Here is a 22,639-nt window from a genome sequence, read left to right as displayed (position 1 = left end):
GCACCACTGTACTAATCAGATGTAAGCATTGGGAGGTGAAGGGAGAATTTTGATTAAAGATGACTCTGAACTTGTTGAGGTAAAACTGGAAATTTGTGGAAAAAAACACAACCACAAAATCAACTTTTTCTTTCAAAGACTTTGCCAGAATGAACAGAGAAATATTAGAATTACATTTACTAGAATAAAAAATTTAAAATATGCTAATTTTCATACCTATTTCATTCCATGGTATTTTTTAACAGTTATTTATAAATTTACTGGATTAGAAGTTTATAATTCATTATTATTGTGATGCCAGTATTGCAGGCCTCCTTCTGTGTTGTTAAATCATGCTGTGATAGAGCAGGGGGCGGTTCCTTTCCTACACCCACTCTACAAACAAAATTTTTCTACGTATGAGTTTCTTCTGGTCTTAGTATTGATGCTTTTTATTTTCACACTGATTTTGTTTGTTTGTTTTAAAGGATTTTAAGTGGGCAAAAGAACATACTTGGGTAACTTTTCAGGCTGTTTCAATCTCTCAAGTGATATGTTCATCCCTCATCAGAAATAGATAATGAGAAATCATTAAATTGGTGAATCTCCTCAAAGAAAGGAATTAAGTTTAGCATTAATACTGAACTATCACTGTGGACATTTTTCTTTTTTGTTTTTTCGTGAAGTGTGACTGTTTGGAAGGAACGTGGTCATGTTTTTAACACCTCTTGAATGTCTAGAAATATTCCATTCTTAAACTGTTCATATGCTGCCACCATTGAGAAGTCACGATGTTTCTGCATAGGGCAGGCTTTTCCTGGCAGTGTAGGCAGTTGTAATTTTGAGACCTGGAACTCAGAGACTTTTCCCAAACTTTGTGCTTCTTGAGTCAATGTTTGTACAATCTGGATAGAAAAAACAAGTGACTACAACTTGACTGTTGAGAAGGGAGAGGCTAGGATTATGAAATAAAGAGCCAGGTAGGGAAACACGCTGTTTGTGATGAAAAATAAGAGTTGAAGTGTACTGAAAGAGTATGCGCAGGTAGGGATGGACAGGAACCAGAGAATCAGATTAAATGGTATTAAAAATAAACAGAAAAAATAGTCAAGATGGGAATTAGAATGGAGGTAGAGAGCAATGACAAGGATGTTAATAGCATTTGTGGAAAGAAGAGTATTTGAGTGATACAGGGAGAGCATTGGACAAGACAGTCACGAGGAGAAGCCCCTACCATACAGTTTCTTTAAAAACCTGGAGTTGAACCCAGGAAGCATGAGGCTCTACTTTCTTCAGCTGTAAGCTTATAGCTGTTAAAATATATTGGCAGAACCTGTCCTGCCATTCTTTAGTAGGGGACAGTGGTGCTCTGACTAGTTGTAAGCTTACACTGAGTGCTGGAGGTCTGTGCTGTTAATTGTTGCAGTTGTGCATATGTGGTACTCGACTCAAGGGAAAAATTCCATCCCCATCTCTTTTTAATAGCACTCATTTTGTGTGAGCCAGTTTGAAAAGACAAAGACTCAGAAGTTAACATATGCCAGAATTAAAATTCTCATGCAAGTATAATTTGGCTTGTTTTTATGTATGTTACACATGCACGTTAATCTTTTAATTAAGTGGTTACTTAGTTTTCCAGATTAAACCCAGTAGATTTAAAGGTGGTTTATTTTGATTTCAGTGTGTTCACCTGTTTAGAGTTTTGATTTAGAGCCTGATTAAATTACTTGAAAACATTTTAGCAAATTGGCTGCTATCTTGGATATAGACCTTGCATATGAAAGAAATATACAGTATAAACTTGTGTGTATATAATCAGGGGAAGAAGGTTTGTTTTGTAGTTGTGTAAAACCCATCATCTCATGACTGAGGCTTTTTCAAACCAGCCCAGGTCCTGGCAGGTCTTTCACCGTAGCACAAACTACACTTCTTATTTGGGAACTTTGTTTGACCATTTCATATTTTATGCTTTTCCCATCTTGTTGCTGCACCCTTTCTGAATATTCTTTTGTGTTTTCTACAGAGCTCAGAGTGTTTTGAAACTGGCTACTGAGATGCTACCTACTATTTCTCAGTTACAATGTTTAAAAGCAAAGGAACAACAAAAACAAGTGTCTTTAACTTTATGTTGTCATATAAATGGAATTTAGATTCTGGAGTTTCTCTTAAAATTATACTTTGTAGTCACCCAAACTTACCTCTTTGCATAACATTGTTTTCCAGTTTCTTTTGTGCATGTGTGTACAAAGCAATCAGATACTCAGATAATAAGGGCTAGTGATTCCAACACTGTGGTCAGAAGCTGTATTTTGATTACCTCAAGATAAGTATAGAAACTTGAACGTGATGTAGAAAACCTTGAATACACCACTCTGTAAAATATTCTGCTTTGATAATTAAACACAAATGTTATCTTTAGGTGTAAGTGAAATTCCTTCTCATCATCCATAAAATACACGTGATGTTGTGTATTGTTGATTCCAAAGGCAAGCACTGAAATGATAGAGCAGTCTTCACTTCTGGCATGCCTATCATATCGCCGTGCATTGGGACTCAATCTGTTTATTTTGTTCCATAGTTATGTTAACATTCTTGTTTCTGATCTTTAGCTCAGTCTCCTTGCACAGGCAACTTTTCTTCTCAATTCTAATAGTATTGGACAATTTGATAATTGAGTTGTTGTTTTCCCCTGCTTTTGAGTTGTAGATTCTTTGTCTGTTTTCATAGCAACAAAATTCCATTTAATGATAAGTCATAGTAAATTCCATGGGGTTTTTTTTGTTGGAAATACATACAATATATTACATACTTATAATACATACATACATACCTATATGTCTTCTGATACTCAGATTACCTTTGTTTTTCTCACAGAAACTAGTAAAGTGGACTATGTCCTTTTTCAAGCTGCTACGGCAATAATGGAAGCAGTTGTAAGAGAATGGATTCTCTTGGAAAAAACTAGCATTGAGTCATTGCGAACATTCCTTCTAACCTATGTCTTACAAAGGCCTAAGTAAGTATAGAAAAAAGCACCTCTGAATAAAGTCTGAACTGAATCATTCTTTTGTTTAACAGGGTAGCAGTGGAAGACCATTTGCGACCTGATCTAGGTGACCCTGCTTCTGCAGGGGACTTGGACTAGATGATCTCTAAAGGTCCCTTTCAGCCCCCACCATTCGGTGATTCTCTGATTTCAACAGTAATTTATCTTCCATTCTTAACACTTAGTCAACCTCTGTAGAGTTGTGAGCTTTACCTTACGAATTCATACAAAATGTTTGAAAGAGAAATGTGTTTAAAGTTTATTGAGCATTGATGTTCAGAATTATGTTTTATTATTATTACTAAAATTGCAAGCATATTTTTGCCATGTTGTTTACAGCCTTCAAAAGTACGTTCGGGAGCAGATTCTGTTAGCAGTAGCGGTGATAGTGAAGCGGGGATCATTAGACAAATCAATTGACTGCAAAAGCATCTTTCATGAAGTCAGCCAGTTGATCAGCAGTGGTAACCCCACTGTGGTAAGTATCTTAGGTTTTTTCTTCAAAATTTAAGCAATCTCCATCAGCAGCATAAGTTATACTTAGTGACTGTAAGATCTTGTATACTTCCCTTAACTAAAGATTAAAATTAATAATCAAGTTCAAGCAATCACTTACCAAATTGGGGGTTTTTGAAAAAGAGTGTTTTGGAACTAGGAGTAGTATGTGTAGTTCTTTGGTAGACAATTACACCATATTTTTTTTAGGGATTGGATTTCTCTCAATAGCTGCTCTAAGTGCCAAGGGGAATGATTCCGTTTTGCTTGTTGCTGTGGGTTTCTTTAATAAAACAACATGATCTGAAATGGATTTTCCATCAGCTGACAGGTTCTCTACACACTCTGTTCCCCTTCCATCTGTGCAGTCCTGCACCCTTCTGTGGCTCAGCTGTTGGAATAGGCTACCAAGCAAGAGGCATAGGCTTCTGCTGTTCTCCTGGACACTGGTAGGGGGAGAGAAAGGGGTGTGAGGAAGTAAAATGTGGAATGGAAATACAAAACTTACTCCAGATTTAATGTCATACTACTAGGGGTAAGTGTTACCTTCCATACTGAGCTCAAAGTGGAAACAAGGTGTCCAATATCTATCTATGCATTTAGTGAAATTCCATTTGCTATGCCAGGAGATAAGTTTAGAAGAGGTCATAATAGAGGCATGTAACTAGAGATTAAAGAGAGGTGATTTTTCACCTACAAAATGCAAATCAAAGAGTATGTAGATTCCATGCTGAAACTTTAACTGAAGCTTTTCTCAAACAAAACCCTTGAGGGAAATGGTTTATTACACTGATGAGCGTTTAGAGCAGCAGTTGTACTAGTTGTGAGTGACAAATGTTTAACTCAGAAAATTTGATCAAAATGTACTAGAAGTAATGCAGTTCATGTCATGGTCCTAAAAATAGTGTGTCACCTCTGAGCACAAGTGATATCCCTCCTGGGTATGGAAATTTCAGTTACGCTTCTAAACCTTAATTTCACAATTATTTAGCTTAAGAAGGACATTTCAGCCTTTTGGTTGTGCATAATTTGAATAGAAATGGGTATTTGTTTACAACAATGCTGAGTTCATGCTTTTTTCAAGGGTAAAAATGAAATGTGAATAAAACAAAATTGTCAATAAAATGGAGTTACAACTGAGATTTTCAAGTTTTATACATGCCAGTGTGAATTCTCATGTAGTTTATATGATCTTTCCATAAAGATACAAAAGTGAAGTAAATAAAAACCTGAATGTTGACAGAAAAGTCCTCTTTGAACTAACTCTTGCACAGTCCAACTTCCACGGTTGTATTCTGTGCATACACTAATATACAGTCACACGGCACTGATCACAGCATACAGCAAGCTAAGGTTGCTTTGCTCTAAGTGCCTCATCTTGGGCTTGCTGTAGAACAGAGCATGTTCCAGAGGAGCTCTGACTAGGGGAATGTATTTCACGCTCCTCCAAGTTCTGCTCACTGCCACCATATGCAGATCAAGTTTGGCTCAGCTTTTGCTTTCTTTTTGTCCACCTCTCTTCACAATTCTTAGCTTCTTCATAGTTTTACCGAAGTATTTGTGCTTAAGTTTTAAGAACAGCATTGAAAATGTCTTGAGTATATAATGATGTTTTCTATTGCAGTATGCTAATATGACTTACTAGCAAAAAATAACATGTAATGCTGTAATACCTTTTCTGTAAGGCCCAGCATGTGTTTGTTAGTCTGGTTATAAACACATGTTCCCATGTATGTATGAGCTTTTTTGTTATAAAATAGTTCTTATTCATAAAGATGTTCTTGTAATCTTCTGAGACTTTTCTGCAAGAGGAACACTGGTACTGGCACAGCTTCATGTGACCCAGGACTTGGCATATGAAGAAATAAACAGTAATAAAATAATGCATTAGCACAGGACGTGCCACAGCTGAGCTCTGAGTGGGTTCAGGGCATGCCTCTTGTATAAATAGATAGTAACTTTGAAAAGTTGTATGAAATAATTTGTGTGATGAATTAATGACTTACCTTTTCAAATATGAGTGGGTATTTTTTATCAGTGTCCCTGTATGATTTAGCTGTGCCCATCAGGCTGTGTGGAACAACAGTGATGCAGCTGCCCTGCTGACATGTGCAGTCTTATCTAACGGTACTTTAGGGAACAGTAGGAAGCTAAGGGAGTGGTACTGCTTTCAAGATCCAAGACATGCCATCAGGACAGTGCTATGCAGTGTCATGGGTGTTTCAGTGCTTTACTGTGTTTATATTAGTTAGTTATTAAAACAGGCCTTCATCCAAGTTAGGGAGAAGGCTAGGATATAGGTGTTGGGAGAGATCAGCAGATATTTTCCACCCTTCTGTACCTCCTTGACTCCCTTCCCTTTCATTAATGTGTCTTTCTTGTGATGTGCACTCATATCTCCAGCCTTGTACACTCAAGTGTCAAGATACCTATGATACCTTTGCAACTCTAATTCCCTGTTGAGTCTCCTTGTCATTTTCTGTATCCTTCCCAGTTTTCTGCTCCATCTTTCCTCTGATTTACTGCCCACCTATTTGTGTTCTCCTACCTGAGATTCACTCCAGCAACTGGAAACATATGGAGTCAGCAGTAGGTCACTTCATGTTTTAAAATGTTCAAAGCTCTCCAGCATGGCTCTTAGCTGTTGATAAAAGCTTTCTACAGCAGTTTGTAATTGAGATCAAGTCCTTTTTAAAAAAAAGCTAAGTGATTTCTTGCCTGCTTCCCACTTACTTTCTCCTCTCTGCTGGCTCTGAGGCTTCCTGACCCTTCTTTATCTTTCAAGAACAAAGTAGGCACTTAATGTTTTCCATTCCCTGCAACCCTTCACCCAGTTCCTGCCAGATATCTGTACTAATTTTGTGGATTTTAGGCACTCCTGTGCCATTGAATCCTTGCCTTGAGTAACATCTTGTCAGAGTTAAATCCTGAAAGCTGGTGTAACAAGATAGCAGCAAATATAGATGGTACTCTGTGCTTTTGTAGGACTCGATATGCTTAATACCTTAACTTCTGGAGTATTAATTACAAATATCTTTAGAAATGGATATTTTTTTTTAAGATGCAGCTTGAAGGTATGAGTAATGTGACAAGCTGACATGATTGAAGAACTGTTGAGAGGGAAAGAAGGAGATTGGAAGAAAGATAAGCAGAGAAATAGTGATGAGAGGAAGAAAATTAACAGAAGATGAAGAGAGGACTTTAGTATTGAGTAATCTCTTAATAGTGGAACACAGTGTACATGTTAAGAAAATAACAGGACACCGAAGAGTGGAATGGGAAGGACAAGTGGTTAGAGCCGGGGGTGGAACACAGAGAATTGGCTCCTGCTGCTGCTGCTCTGCCATACAGACCGTTATGAATCTTGTGGAAGAAACATATATTTGAGAAGGGAAAGCAAACTACAGAGGGTATGGCTGTCTTTTAGTATATAAATAAGTTTAGATAGTAGTCCTCTAGGAGGACAAGAATTAACTTTGGAATTCCTGGTTTTGTTTTTCCTGGCTCCTCCTAAAACATCAATGCAAGCCATTCTCCTGCTTGTGAAGGAGGGCCTGTAGTCTTCCTCCAACATCGATTCCAGCATCTCTTAAAAATTTTTATCTCTGAGGGACAGAACTTCTGGCAGTAGACGTAATATCATGGGCCAATCTTAAAATGCTAAATATAGATTTTCTTTCACTGATTTCATGAGTTTGGAGAAGTGTGTGTACCAAGTTGTTCTGAACTATAATGCTTTCAATTTCTTGACTTTTTCTTTTTGTGTTAGGGTATTCTGCTTTTTTGCATAGCTGAAGTGTTTCATTTGTCCTTCATCCCTGCCAAAAGGACAGGAATCCTGGCAGCCAAGAGGACTTCCCAGGAGGAGGAGGAACTGGTCTGCATGTGAACACAACCAACTAGACTTTGTTTAAAAATGGGCTAGGATATAGGTCACACCTTGATTTCTTATAGAGTATGGGTTGGCAGATGCAGAGAAGTCCAAGAGCTGTGGACCTGACACTGGTTTGGGAAGCCTCAGAAGCTGTTTTTTAAGATCTACCGTGTATGCAGTAGAGTGCATTCTAATTTAAAGCTCCATACCAAAAAACAGGGGTTTTTTTTTACCTCTGTATATGCAAGACTTGCCAGGACTTAGTGGAAAAGCTCTGTGATCCTAACAATTCTTTCTCTTAAAATCTATAAGTCTGATCTGTTTCCCAGTGTTCATGGTTGGGCAAGAGAGGAGAGATTCATATGCTTAAGGTTATCTAAAACTGCTGAGGAGTGGGCTGTGGATGGATTTAACGTGAACAGTGGGAAACAATAAGAAGCAAAACTTTAGACATTCATAATAATGGCTGCATAGATAATTAAATTTATTTAGCACTTATCATTCTTATTTCTATTCTTTAAGAGGAATTTTACTTACGGATCCCTGTCTGGCTGTTGCTGTCTCACGTGGTAGGGTAGGAATTGGAGAGGCTCTCATGACTTTCGCATTTTGAGAAAAACTTATATTATTTTCCCCCTTCTACCCTCAGCTGTATCTTCTAGTCTAATAAAATGATTACTTGGTCCTGTGAACCTTACTGCCCTTGAGACATGTTGAGTATAAAAACCAGATAGTAAGCCAGGATATTTAAGCTGTTTCCTTCATGCTGGGCTCTGTAAAGGCCCAAGTTAGTGTGTTAAAGATTGGTTTGGGAATTTTAAGCATCCAGAAACTACTCCAAATATGACGTTAAAACTCAGTAATAGAAATGTAAGAGAACTGTAAAAACATAAGTGGGTTTTCTAGTAGTTGTGTTTACCAGGGTACTTTTTAAAAGTTTTACAGTTTTTCTTTTAAAAAAATACCTACTTTACTGGAGATACAGTACAGCAAGACTTCAGCTTAGTTGCTTAAATAATAGCTTCCAGTATTATCATTTACATTAGAGCAACAGTTTCAAAAACAGGGCTGGAAAGTGAGGAGATGTGAACTGGAGGAGAGATCTGTGCCCCTGGTTCTGTGTATGCTGTCCATGATTCTTCATTTCATCAATTCTGCTGTCTCATGAGGTTGTGGAGACCATCACTTGTGGACCTCAAGCTCACCAGGAAGGAAGAAATGATGTCTTTGCATGTGTTACATCTATATTTCTTTCACTACTGTGATGGCACAAATATAAACAGACTTGAAGGAAAAAGTCACTTTAAGAAGTTTATTGACCTTAGCTACTCGGTCTTTAGTCCCTCTTCCTCTCAGAAGTACTGCCTTTCTGAATATGTATGTTCAGTTAGAAGCTGATTCTGTGTGGGAGTCTACTTAAAACCAGCCAGTCTTCTGGTTTTCTCCTAATGTTTTTTCTTTTAATCAGATCTGCTGTGTAGTACAGCCATGTGACACAGCTCATTTGGTGTATCAGTCAGTATGGCAGACAGAGGCAGGCAAGAGGGCCGGGGAGGGGTTCTGGGAAAAGTGTGGGGAGAAGGGGACACCTGTTCTCCAAAGAGTACATATCAGGTTGATGTGTATTTAAAGCTGGGTGATCTTTATGGCGAGCTGTGTGGCTGGTCTTACCACTCATTCTTTTGGATTTAATTGAAAGTCTTAGATTTATTCATGCAACTACTGTAGGAGTGAAGATCCAACCTGTACCCTTTTGGGTGAGAACCTGGAGAAGGATATTTAACCTCTAGATAAATGGTTTTTAGATCTTCAGAGTTTTTTGATTATTTTGGGTTTTTTCTCCTCCTGATTTCTGCTTCACCACTTTCCCTGTTCCCACAGGCAAAACAAAGCATGTTTTGCACCACAAACTTCAGCAAACTCTGCTAGGACTACTTCCGTTATTAGTAGAGGCTGCTACTTCCCTTCTCTCTTTGGCCAAAGCTTACATGCTTCGCATGCCACAAGATCATCTTCCTGTGGCCCCCATTGATTCGCAGAGGAATTCGTTTTCTTTGCCTCAGCTCAACCTTGGGGATTTGCCTTGCTTGTTTTGCCTGGTTCCCCTAAGGAGGGAAGAGGGTCTCAGCCCTTGGGCCACTGCAGATGTGGTACATGAAGCCGGTACTGCTTGTCTGTCTTTGCATGATGGCAGAGTGGGAATGGGAGGAAAGAGATGTTCTGCCCAGCCAATCCCTTGCTGCTGACGGAACAAAACCGCAGCTGTGGATCCTATTCCTATCGTCCTGTCCTTGCTCTACAGCTTCTTTCCACCAGTTGGCTCACTGGGGAAGGAACAAACATAAAATCCAATGGGTTCTTCCAGATGCTTGCTTCGATTTCTTTAGACTATATTCCAGTTTTCTGTGGTCGGAAAATACCTCTTGAGCTCCTATGTTTTTCCACCCTCCATTGCAATACTCACAAATTGAAAAGCTGGAATGGCCTCAGTATTTATTTTGGTCTTCTGGCCATCTTGTTAACCTTTGCATTTGGAGGTGCAGCTTCCATTCTGAGGATTTAGATACCCTGAAAATGTTAGCAAATACAGCTGTGCTTATTTAAGGGGCTTAGGGAAGAAGTATATCACTGCCTTTATAAAGGAAGACTTGCATTAAATAATTTATTTGGTAAAATTGCTTTTGATGTGTTGTCACTAGAATTTTATCACTTAGATGCAGCACAGCAAATTCTACCTCTGATAAATTTATTCTTTGATTCTTTCTGCTCTCGTGCAAGCTAAAATTCTGATTTATGTTCAGGTGGGACACTTGTTCTTTTAAATACATTTCTTTTTCTGGAGGTAAAAATGACCCTTGAGGAAGGGGGGAAGCTTGGTATTTAAAATTTTGTGATGAATTATTTAATCAAACCTCTGACAACTTAGCTGTATCTCTGCTCTGAATTTCAGAGTATTGTAGCTGATTCTTCTTTCTTTGTTGTCTTTTCTTCCTCAGAGCTGGTGTACCATATGTCTATTTTTTTTTTCCTAAGCTCTTCTTCCTTTCAGATGCTTTGTAACCTAACTACCCTCAAATGAAGCAGTTCATTTATTCCATGGGCAGTCCAGGCACAAGTGTGAAATCCCTTCGAATGTTATGGCTTTGACTTTTGTTATAGGGGACATTCCATTTGGAGGACTAAGTTGCATTTACCTTCTGCATATGAGTTTTATGAATGATACATAAATGTTGTTTACTGTCAAAATGGGGCATGGTCTTTCTGTAGCATTTGTTTTTTATTAGAGTTATTTAAAAAGAAAACCACTAAAACGATGTAACCACTGGGTGTCTGATTGCCAAGTTAAGCTCTTATCACAAGTCCCATTGATCTTCTGTTTGAGCAGCTGAGAGTCTATTTTATGTATAGCGATCTTTCATAATGTTTATTCCTGGTAATAAAGCTAACTGGGGTGAGTGCCAAGCTATTCTCAGAGGCAATCCATTCTCAACGAGAGAAGTATTTTATTTTGTTAGATGGAGTTATTGTTTGGGTATGTACTTGTGGCAGAACTAGTGAAATTGCTAGTGAGTGAGTCAAACTTGGTTCAGAGGTGTACTCTTACTGGTATGAAGTTAATGGCATTACTGCACAATAGACATTCAGTTCTGACTTTTAATGTGATGCCCAGAGTCACGTGCATTTTCTTCTTATTACTGTATGGTATTACTAAATTGGATTGTTCATCTCTTCTGTGGCATGCCAAAAACCTTAAAAAAAACCCCTCTGCCCTAGAACTTTACATGCATTAAGTGCCTTCTATTTTGTTATATGTAAGAAGAAATAATTTTATTTCACAGAGCACAACTAAATTGGTTTAGCTGAAATTATCTTGTTTTTCGAGTTTTTGAAATCTTTCTACAATCTTTCTTCTAATGTCTTATATTTGTGTCAGGGTACTTAATATGTTCATACATGTAAATTAAAAAAAATATTTCAAAATACTAGTAGTTAACCATCAGTAAAGTTACTTTTTGTAAAGCAAAAGTTTAGTTTTTACAGTAAAGTTTTCTTAAGCCTTATTCTAGAGTTTCTGAAGTATTACTTAGTATTCAGAAGAATTCATTAGATGACAAGGCACATATTCTGTTAAGCTAATTAGTTAATATTAATATGAAAACAGCAGGTCTTACTGCTGTGCACAACAATCTCTATAAGTTCCTGTAGTCTTAGCTTTTGGAATCAGTAATGGTTTAGTGTGCAGCTCTATGTAAATACTTGACATTGCAAGGACAGGGTACAGGTCTTGATCTGTTCCTCTGCCGTTGTCTGTAAGCTAATCTCCTGGGGATTGGCACTAGCCTTCTAGGAAACCAATCTCAAGGAATCTTCTCTCAGTCTGTTCCAGCAAATTTTAAGTCACTGGACAGTATCTTACATCTTCTCCTGCTCTGGTGACCTGGATATGTGGGATATGCTAAACAGTTACTCATGGACACAAGGGGTAGCTGTAGATGAAGATAGTGACAGGAGGGCATGATGTGCCCATAATGCACGCAGCACCCTTGGGATGGTGAGGGAATGGGACAGGATTTGCACCTTAAGTATTGAAATACCAAGGCGGAGGAGTTGGTGAGACGTTGGGAATTCAGTGGGAGGGAGGAGAGCAGAGGGATGTGTTGAGTCCTGGTGTTTGCTGCAAGCTCGGCTGCTGGAGGGAATAAGGCATATAAATCTCTAGTGACATCACACCTCTTTCTTATTCAAAGCAGATACTGATGTGAGAGCTACCTGAAATAGCTGTTAGATTGTCAGCCTAGGTGCATCTATTGCTCTTTACATATTTGAAGAGATTCCTTTACCATCACACCATCAGTCATGAAATTTAATCTTCTTTCTTTTAAATTTCTCCTTGAAATTGGGAGAAAAGCACACAAAAATTCTGGAACAGGCTTTTATTATGTGTTAGAGTATTACTATCCAAACAAAAAGGGTAAATTATTATATACCATGTAAACAAATGCAGAGAAAGGGAAGGAGAAAATATCTATTACTTCAGCCAATATTAACTGTTAACATAATCATGCTGGGAACAAACTTTTTTTCCCTATTGCTCCTTAGCTGTCATTCAGACCTAACAATTTCTTTTCCAATAATTGGCAACTAACTGCAAGCACTGGGTAGTCTGCATCACTGTCCTGCATGTCCTGTGGTGGTCTGGGTGGTGGCTTGATGTGAAGATCTTTGTATGATAAAGCAAAAGCAACTTAGCTTTATCCAGGCTGTTGTGCTACTGTAGTCATTAATGCCACAAGGTAATCATGTTATATTACAGAGCATCAAACTGTGCAGATTTGTAATAGCAAGTAATAATGTCCTTGCATCATGGATTCTCTGAGCTGAATATCAGTGTGTCAGTAACTGAAGCATAAAATAAAAGCCTGCATTTTAAAGGATTTAGAGAGCCTTATGAGACTCTACATCTCATGGAACAGAATTAATTTAGTCAGTGTTGTCTGGCCACATCGTGTTATTCCTCTAAAAACATATATTCTTATCTGAGGCATTGTTCTGGAGCCAAGCTTCAGGGTTCTTTTTTTATTTTATTTTGAATGTTTTTTTCCACCCAGATTCTTTTCATAGAGTGTTAGATTTAAAACTCAATGTTAGCCTACACTAGGGCTGTTTGCTCAGATCAAATCTAGATTTCTAAATTAAATATAATTTTAAAGTTGATTTATAACTAAAATGCCTAAATTACTAAATAAAAATATTTATTGTATAAATGGCTTGCACAGAAATTTGGAAATAAAATACGTGAATGTTTGAGCTGATAAGAAGTATTTCTAGTATAGAACTGACAAAATTACACTTTTACTGGAGTAAAGTGTGATGCCATTTTCACTAGCTAAACTGTGCCTTTATCATACATGATGTGGGACAGTGGAGACTGTAGATGAGAAATAGTTCACTTGAAATAAACATTTCTTTAAAATGAAAAAGCTTGGATTTAGCAACTGACCAGCAATATGCTGATCCACTGTACAACTTTGTTATATAGTAGAAGAGAAAACCCATCTGTTATCATGAAGCCAATATGTTTGATCTGTCTGGGACTTATTTAGCAAGTAAGAATGTTAATTTAGTGTATACTGGCTAAGATAACTAGTTGTCTGGGGGGTCAAGGTACTGACTTCAGAGGCATTTCTGAACAAAGATGTTGCAGTTGGTGGGTGGATGGCACTGGTCTCAGCTGTTGTATGAGCTTGCATAAATAGTATCATCTCCACTTTAATCTTTCGGGTGTTCAGAGGTAGTGTGCATATTTCTGTTTAACCCCTGGACACTTGCTGGCATGCATGACCCTTTAACAATTCCTATCCCTCTGTCCATCCCTGGCACCTTGGCTCCAAATAGTCTGGGAGGATAGTCAGTAATTTTGAAGATTTTTGTTAAGAACATTTCTTTAACAAAAAGTGTTTTCATTTAATTACTGTATGGTTTCTATTGTGCTTGCTTGTAGTAGTGTATGGCACACTTCTGGAGTACTACTTACATCATTTCTGTACAAGATTTGCTCCCCTCTGTGTTTAATGACCAATTAAATAAACCATACTAAAACTGATGATGATGGTTACTGGACTTTGGCATCAGGGAAAAAAAGCTTTTTTTTTAGTTAAAGAAAACAGTAACAAAGGCTGGAGCAGTGTGTTTCATAAAGGAACATTGGCTTTTAAGTTTTGTTTTAGGATAAGGATTTCAGTTGCTTTAAGTTTTGAGAATGAAAAAGATACTTAAACCTTCAGTCTTCATGGATCTCTCTAAAGTGAACATTTTTCTTTTTCACTGTTTTTTATATTGCTTCAGAGACAACATTGTAATAGAGTGGTTTTAAAGGTTATTTCTGAGGCTTTGTGGGTGATGTGCTTTGGAGATAAGTATCCAAAAGCTTTCAAGCATCAGAGCTTTCTGCATTTTCCCCTTTGTTTTTGGTGGGGCGAGAGGGAAAAGATGTAGTAGATGTTGTAATGCAGATGTTATTTTTTTGTTAGCTTTTATCACTTTTGGTGGTATAAATTTAATCATGATCAAATACCAACAAGGTAAGTGTAGCAAATGCAAAGAAGGGCCAAAACAAACTTCAGAGTGACCTAAACTATTAGATCAATAGAAATAAGTGGAAACTGAATCTTCTTTGAAAGTAATACTTATTAAGCTCTGTGCACAGGGAAAGAAAGTAAACAGCGAGGCTGGAAAATGGGTTGCAAGAAGTTTGTTTCCATTTTGTAGTGATGATTGCACAGGTGCTGGTTTTTATATTGCTCGTATACTTGAATTTCTTTTGTAAGGATGGAGCCTTGATGATTCCAGAGATGATCCAGAGATTGACTTGTTCTAGTTTGCATTAGAAGAAATGGAAGTAACAGTTGTAGAAAAAATGCTAATAAAAATTAAGGACAATGTAGGTGGTATTACATTATTGGACCTCTTTTAGTTATATTATTCCCCCTATTTTTTTTGTAGCAAACTTTGGCCTGTTCCATTTTAACGGCGTTGTTGAGCGAGTTCTCAAGTTCAAGTAAAACCAGCAACATTGGACTAAGCATGGAGTTCCATGGTAACTGTAAACGTATATTTCAGGTAAACTAGTTCTGTGTCAATACATGCTACCTGTCTTTCTAAAACGTAAACACCAAAAAGCAGAAGTACTTTATTGCGCCAGGTGCACTCAGGTACAGGGTGTGCCTAACAACATTTAATAGAACAAATACTATACTATTGTAAATGCAGATACTGGCTACTTCAGGAAAGTTGATAATGTATTTTTAAAAACCTGTATCAAAAAGATGCAATCTCTTTTTGCCCATTTTATGAGTGCAGAGCTGCAGATCTTTGTGGTTGGACTCTTTAATTCCTTGGCTACCAATTGCAAAGAAAACGAATACTCTATGGAACAATGATAGTCTTAAATATAGCTTTGGTTTAAAGCCAAGAAGAGCTATGTATTTAAAAATGTTATTGCAGATGGTGTAGTCTGGTTGTCTCAGATGTATTGTTTGGCCAGGCAGAAATGTTTTTGTGAAGGCATTGCTTTAAACTGACTGTTGTGGAACAACTTACCAACTTTTTTTCATGCCAAAGACCAACCTTCTCCTCTACCAGCTGTTACAAAGTATATTGTTAAGTTTTTCTTTTCATGACTAGTATTTATGAGAGGGGTTTTTTACTTACGCTTTACAAGCAATCAGTTTTGGCAAAGGGAGGATGGAGTCTGACTGATAACTTCAGTCAGAAGTTCAGAATATTTTCTGTATTTTAATGAAAAATAGAGTGAAAGCAGAAAATTCTCTTTAGAAAAGTATTTCTTTTTAACAACATTTTAATTACTGAGAGACTATTAATATCTTGTGTTCGTCCTGACTACAGGAGGACGATCTGCGGCAGATCTTCATGCTCACAGTAGAGGTACTTCAGGAATTCAGCAGACGTGAAAACCTCAATGCTCAGATGTCTTCAGTGTTTCAGCGTTATCTTGCACTAGCCAATCAGGTCTTAAGCTGGAACTTTCTTCCTCCAAATTATATCCTTTTATCTTTTATTTCAGCTGACTTCAGTCATTTTTTCTGGGTGATAAGTAAAGTCTTGGTGAGGAGAGAAAAATGTAAACCTTGTAAACTTTGTATTTAGTCTTTATGTTTTCCTCCGTTAGTGTTTGCTAACAGATGCTTACATGTAGAAGCTACTGTTGCTCTTCATTACACTTTTTGAAGTATTTTATATTAAAAAGACAAGACTAGTTCAGCAGAGCAGCCCCTGGTTGTGGGCTGATGGTCCATCTGGTTGATGCAGGAGAGAGGCAAAGTGCTGCTGTAGTGCAGAACCAAATGGTGAAGAGGTCTCAGTTCTGTTGAATCATTATGTGGAGATCAATCTTACTTTTCTTCCTCAGAAAAGGAGGAGGCATGTAAGTGCCCCATCATCTAGGAATGTGCATACTCAACTGACTCCCCATGAAAGAGCATGGTCATGTATTAGAACATGTAATAGGTTCTCTTTTGTCTGAAGAAGACTTGCTAGCTGAGAGCACCTTGCCATTGCTTCTATTTGTACATCTTTGTAATGGGTCCAGAGAAAGGTGGAGATGGAAAGTAGAGGAGAAAATGAGAATCAGAAAGAGTCTTAGTGAAAGAGAGGAGAAAAAAAGTCACAAAAATGCTCAATCCAAAAAAATGAGCTAGAAGAATATTGTAGAAATAATCAGTCACATTTTCTATTTAATAGAGGATTACAACAGCATTTGCAATAAAGTATTACTATAGCTCTTTTAATAGGTAGACTATCTCTAAGATGCTCAGCAAACTTTCCAAAAGCTGGATTTTTAATCTGGTTTATAGACTTTTCTGAAAACCTTTTGAAATTGCTACCAAGTTATACGTAGTACAGGAATCTTGATGTTGCCTTGAAATTCAAAGTTTGCTTTCCTGGTTTGATGGTGATACTTCTGTGGTCTTTGATTCTGTTCATTATGCAGTAAGCAGCAAAAGTGAAATTTATTTGAAACTGGATATTCCTTGGTCCACATCTGTAAAGTAGAATGCCAGTTATGTTGTTTTTATGGAAGGTGCCATGGATTAAAAGTAAATATCCCACTCCTATTAATTACTGAAGTCATTTGGCAGAGGTCCAGGGAGGAGCTTAGTGCATGTGTGTGCAAGCCTGAGACTGGAGTCAAATTATTGCATCTTATAAAAGTTTTTGGAAGAGGATTTGGGATTTAAAAAATTCAAATAATGTGTGAACACTTCCCCCCCCCCCAAAACTGTAATCTTAAATAGAATTGAAGTGTGTTGTGTAGTGGTGGTTCTTTCTGAATTTTAGTCTTGCTCTGTGCAAACCTCTCATGAGTCCTAAGTGCTGATGGTGGTACAGTTTGAAAGTGACGGCTCTGGTTCTCCACAGGCACTTTATCTTAGACTGTGGTTTGCAGTGGTGGAGCTAGATTTATATGAGAAAGGTGTGGAGCTTTGGGAGTTCAAGCTTTCATTTATACCTTTATATAATATGAAATTATTTAGCTACTGATGTTTAGGATTAACACTGTTTTCTGCTACTGTGCATAATTTAGACACTGCAACTGTTAAACAAATTCTGGCCTCTTGTGGGGATTGGATGGAGCTTTAGTCTGAACCACAACAAGTGCACTTATGTGGTTCTGTTTCAAATCTTTTCGTAACCTCTGCTCTGCCTGATAACATCTTTTTGTTTTCTAGCATTGGACGTGTCATTTTTTCTCTAAGATTTTACAGCACTAGCTTGAGTCTCCCTCCTCTGTGTAGCAAAGTGTTTTCACAAAAGTTGGAATGGCTTTAATCATCCTGGAGAAATGTGGACCTTAGCTGTTGAAGATTCAGTAACTGTTGGAGTTTACAGCACCATGTTGATTGTATTATGGCATAAATCTCTCTTCCTGAAGAAGACTGGTTTAAAAGTAACTGCTGATTGTTAGCTCATTTGCAGTGAAATTGCAGTTTCTAAATGGATAGCACATTACATAAGAGTGTAAGAATTGCTGTGGTGATTGATCAGTTGTTATCCTTCTGGTCTTCTCTTTCCAAATCTCGACAGTACATATGCTGAAGCAATAGGCATAAATTTAATACTCGAAGCACAGAGTAAAACGATCCATTGTATCCACAGATACTTTTTTTTTTTTTTCCTTTAGTTGGTATTTCCCCTGGCAAGATCGTTTTGATTCTCATTCCCTGTAGTATAAAAGCAACCTGCAGTATTTAGCAAGATTCTTGTATCTCCAGAAAAGGAAGCAGTGCATTAACTCTATAGTGACCATTACCAAGAGGCATGCTATTTAAATTATCAAGTTGTGAGACTTGCATCAAAACATACCACTTTTCCAGAGTTCTTGTGCTATAATCCTGTAACTTGGTATGTGTCTCATTGTTAAATGCAGTCTTGTACAATGTTGCCACCAATTGTATCAGAAGAGTTGTAGTAATTCCGTACTGTCTATTGCTAGCATGAAGGATGCATTCTAGAAAAGCCACCTTATTGGAGCAACAAAAGAAGACTAGGCCCTATGGTACTTTCAAGTTGGAACTCAGTAAAGTGTCTTGGGCTGTAATGCCTGCAATAGGAAGAGCAATGCATGATGACCTCGGATGCTTCCTTTCGGTCATGTGCAGGTTTTTTCCATTTTGTTTTCTAACACACGGGCGATCATCTGTTATTTTTATCTTCTACTTCAAGTTATTAGTTCACCTGCTGTTTGCAGATGGTTCAGAAGTTTTTGGCAGTACTGTTGGAAATGACAATAGCATAGGATTCCTAATTTGCACTAAGAACATGTGGTAGTCTGCTGTGGCATGCTGGCTTATGCAGAGTTTCTTTTTTCAGTGCTGTTACAGCACTCTGAAATGTTATTTACTCGGATGGAACTTGTTTAAACTGCATCTTTTCTTAAATGCAAGTTTTCACTAAGGAAGTGTGGGTAATCAGCACTAAGAGGTACAGTCCTCTCCTTTACAAGAGTAAGGCTCTTTCAAGGATCTCTCTCCTAGTACACTGTGAAACTCCAAAGCCTTCAGTTAAGGAGATGAGTGTTGCTGGACTTACATGTCCGTGTCAAGGTACATTAATGTCCTGTGGAGTCAGGATGCAATTATAATTTATATTACACCGCCAGAAAAATTTTTCTAATTTCTTGACTTTGGGTTTTATCTGCTCTTAGCAGCCACATTCAAATGGACTTTGGATGAGTGTCCTCAAATGTAAAAGTTCTTAAACAGAACGTAGGATTTTTGTCCAACCATCTTCCTTGTCATTAGGAACTGTCATAGAACTACTTATCCCTTACTTGTTAATAGACGAATTGTAGTAGATGAACAAAAAGGAACTTGAGTTTTAGTTTTGTTTTGGATTTGTTGCCTCTACTTTCTCGGAGGCAAGCTGGCAAATTTGCAAATGAATGTAGAATAGGGCATTAGATTTAAAATATACGTGAAATTAATGGTGCAACGGCCGTTGTATGAATTAACTGACGCTTTTGTCCCTAAACACTTCTTTAAGTGTATGTGTTCCTCAGGCACACAGTAAAGGAACAAAGCTCTTCATATCTCTGTTTTGAAAATGTCTTTTAAACCTCAACCAGAATGATAAACCATTCTGGGAGATCTTGTGAATCATATAGTTGTGCAGACTCTCGTGATTTGATCTCAGTCCAACCCAGATTGGCAGCATCTGTTACGCGTAATGAACTGCATGAAAAACACACAGAATACTCCAGAAAACCTGAGATTTGTTTTGAGAAATGATGCAAGTTGGCATTGCTGCTGAAAAAGCATCCTGTCTTAGAACCTCCCATTAATACGATACTGAGCAGGGAACCACCTGGCTGAAAACTGGATTTTAGCACGTTGAGGTCCCCAGTTTGATTTGTTGCACAGCTATAGAAATGATTGAACTTGGACCGAGGAGCGACAACACAGACTTCCTTCAGCAGCAGGGCTGCATTCCTTAGGCCTTGTGTTTGGGATTATGCTGGAGTTGCTACAGCAATATATCCTTATCTGAGAGATAAAGGATTGGGGTGCTGTCCGTGCTATTGTCTGGGATAAAGAAAAATACCATGTAACTAAAATAGCTGTATCTAAGAAAGTGCAAAAGAGAGATGCATTTTACTCTCATCAGATTTCTCATTCTGACATGACTTTGAAATTCCTGATACTTAGAAATTATTTCTAGAGTACTGAGTGTTTCCTTGACAATCCTTTTATGGCTGTTTAAGACTAAGTTGGGCAAAACCAAGAAGATTGACCAATCCCATGAATTTGGTTGTAATTACACTAAATATGTTTTGTAGTGATACTGAGCTTTTTAACAATTAGTCTTTCATCATTTGGGTTTTCCTGAATGAATTCTGAAATCAGTTTGCAACTAAGAGTTTCTTGAAAGAATTAATATCAGATGAGACCAGTAATGACACGTTTTACAGAGGGGAACTGATAAAATATAGAGATGTTTTCCCCGCTCTGTTGCCCCAGTAGTTTTCAGTTTTCCAGTTTTGCAGTAATTTGTCATTGGCTTCCTGGATGGCAGCCGGTGTATAGTGGAAAGGTGTGACTCTTGAGCTGCACCTGCATGGCAGTCACTTCTGCACAAGTACTTGAACTTAGACTTAAAGTTCGTAGCTTGCATACTATTAGCTGTATAACTGTAGGTGCAAAATGCAGCAGGAGCTGCAGAATGCACTTGTGTGGTCAGTTTGAGGCTTGGTACTGATGCGGTTGAGGCTTGGTACTGATGCAGTGACACTGCTGCCAGCTCTGGAATTGGCCAGTTTTAAAATTAGCTTGGCTCTTCCAATGCTTCCTGTGCCTGCTGCTGCAATCCGAGCCCAATGTCTCCAACACTAAGTAGTTGTTTCATTATTATGGCAGTTAAGAATTCTTGTCTAATAATTAAATGTTTAAGCATGCCTGCATTCCGCTGAATGCTGGAGGTGTTTGCAGAGTCTAAGTTGTTTGAAGCTTTGTGAAGTGTTTCTCCATAGGGGGCAGCAGGCCTCTGCCTCAATTTTAGACGGCTGCTCCTAGACTCGTCCCATATACTTGGCAGTGCTTGGCTGACTAGCTAGCAGGACAGAGGAGGTCTTAAAAATCCGAATAAAATCAGTATGTTAACATTATAACACTGGATGGCAGATATCCAAGCAGTTACCTTTCTAATGCAGTTTTTTATTTGTAAAATACAAGTGTAAGACTGACACAAAGCTCTCCAGAAATGTTCCAAACAACAAAGGTAAAGTGATTAAAGTAACTTTAAAAAAACTATTTGGGCCTTAGCACTTCAGGAGATTTCCCCCCATTTCTGGGTTGCTCTTCATTCCTGTGGACAAATTTGTGAATAAAGTGGTCTATTGCTTTGCGACAGGGCAAGCCTTGCCTCTATTAATAAAAAGACCACAGGATCCGTTCTCAGATACTGTAATTTGTGGGAAGTCCTGAAGTGAAACATTATAATCCTTTGTGGCTGCCTTAGGATATGAAATCCTCACCCATCAGTTCCTTCCTGGGACCGGAGGCAAAGCGTATGAGGAAAGCTACACACTTGTTTTTCTCTCTTTTTTAATAAGTTCCTCTAAGAATGACAAATTTATAATTTTAAGGATATTACTCCTATTTCTCCAGCTCATGAAATAAAACCAAGCATAGAGCTAATGTCTATGTGCATAAATTTAGGCAAAGATAAAATAAAATCTGTCTTAAACATTATTAGTAAGCATATGAGCCTTGTCATACACCAAGGCATCTCATTGTATTTTTATGCTTTTCAGTAGAGCTTAGTATATTTTATTGAATAGTCTGTTCTGATTCAGACAGAAGTTTCTAGTCTCTGTAGGAATCAGTATCCTAAGTCTTGTGCACTGGGTGAAACTTTACTGTGCTTCTGGTAGCTGTTTCCTAGTTTGGATTTCTTTGTCATTCAAAATGAACTGTAATGACACTTACACATTCTTTAGTAGAGTTGAGATGTTACAAACATTTGGATTTATTACCAGAAGTCTTTTACAATTGTTTTCATTTAAAAACCAACAACTTATGCTAATATTTGCTTGTGTCCAGTACATGATGGAAAATGGGTGTAAGATCTCCATGGTAGATGCTGGCATAATTTGTATTGTTCAGTGAACAAATATTTTACCCACAAATCTGCTATTGTCAGATGTGTCATCAGTCCATTAGTGTGAGAAATGGTACTAAAAATAACAGGATAGGGCTGCTGAATACTGAGGCTTGTTAAAATAGTGACAGCAAACTAGCTCTTCTTTCATTCCATGTGAAAAGTGTTATGTAGCTGGTCCCCTCTCTAGACTCAACCTAGTGAAGAGCAAATTGATTTTCAGAGATTGGTAATGTATCTATGATCATCTTCTGTTATTGATGTATTTCCATGCTGATCATTTATTTGAGAGTTACAGCTACAGCAGAGGACACTTTTGTCAATAAACAACTTCAAAATATTGCTGTTCTTACTTGGAATGTTTTAGAAAAAGGAAAGAAGCATAGCTTAATTTGACAGATGAAATTAATTTTAACTTGTAATATGACTCATGATAAAGGGTGCTTGCACCTGATAATTTTCCCATATTTATTTTCTTTTTTGTCAGGGAGAACTGAAGCTTTTTTGGTCACTTGAATTACATTTGTATTTCAGATGGAAGTAAAATAGACAATTCTGTGACTTTTAGT

The 22,639-nt window shown here is 37.7% G+C and overlaps 1 protein-coding gene across 3 annotated transcripts in view; it reads left to right on the top strand.

Annotated features, from left to right (window-relative positions):
* The window catches only part of XPO4 (exportin 4), an 82,148-nt gene that overhangs the window by 22,814 nt on the left and 36,695 nt on the right, over positions 1-22,639 (top strand). Inside the window, exons 3-6 of one of the 3 annotated variants that reach the window (XM_061992523.1) lie at positions 2,854-2,995; positions 3,365-3,503; positions 14,898-15,014; positions 15,801-15,954. In XM_061992523.1, the coding sequence (XP_061848507.1) occupies positions 2,854-2,995; positions 3,365-3,503; positions 14,898-15,014; positions 15,801-15,954 (552 nt within the window). The remainder of the gene's footprint in view (positions 1-2,853; positions 2,996-3,364; positions 3,504-14,897; positions 15,015-15,800; positions 15,955-22,639) is intronic. The other 2 variants (XM_061992539.1, XM_061992530.1) reach the window with 2 other exon arrangements.

This window comes from Colius striatus, chromosome 1, assembly GCF_028858725.1.
Source record: "Colius striatus isolate bColStr4 chromosome 1, bColStr4.1.hap1, whole genome shotgun sequence".
Classification (NCBI taxonomy): Eukaryota; Metazoa; Chordata; class Aves; order Coliiformes; family Coliidae; genus Colius; species Colius striatus.
The sequence above is the reverse complement of the archived record's forward strand: the minus strand, read 5'-3'. Positions and strand labels throughout refer to the sequence as shown.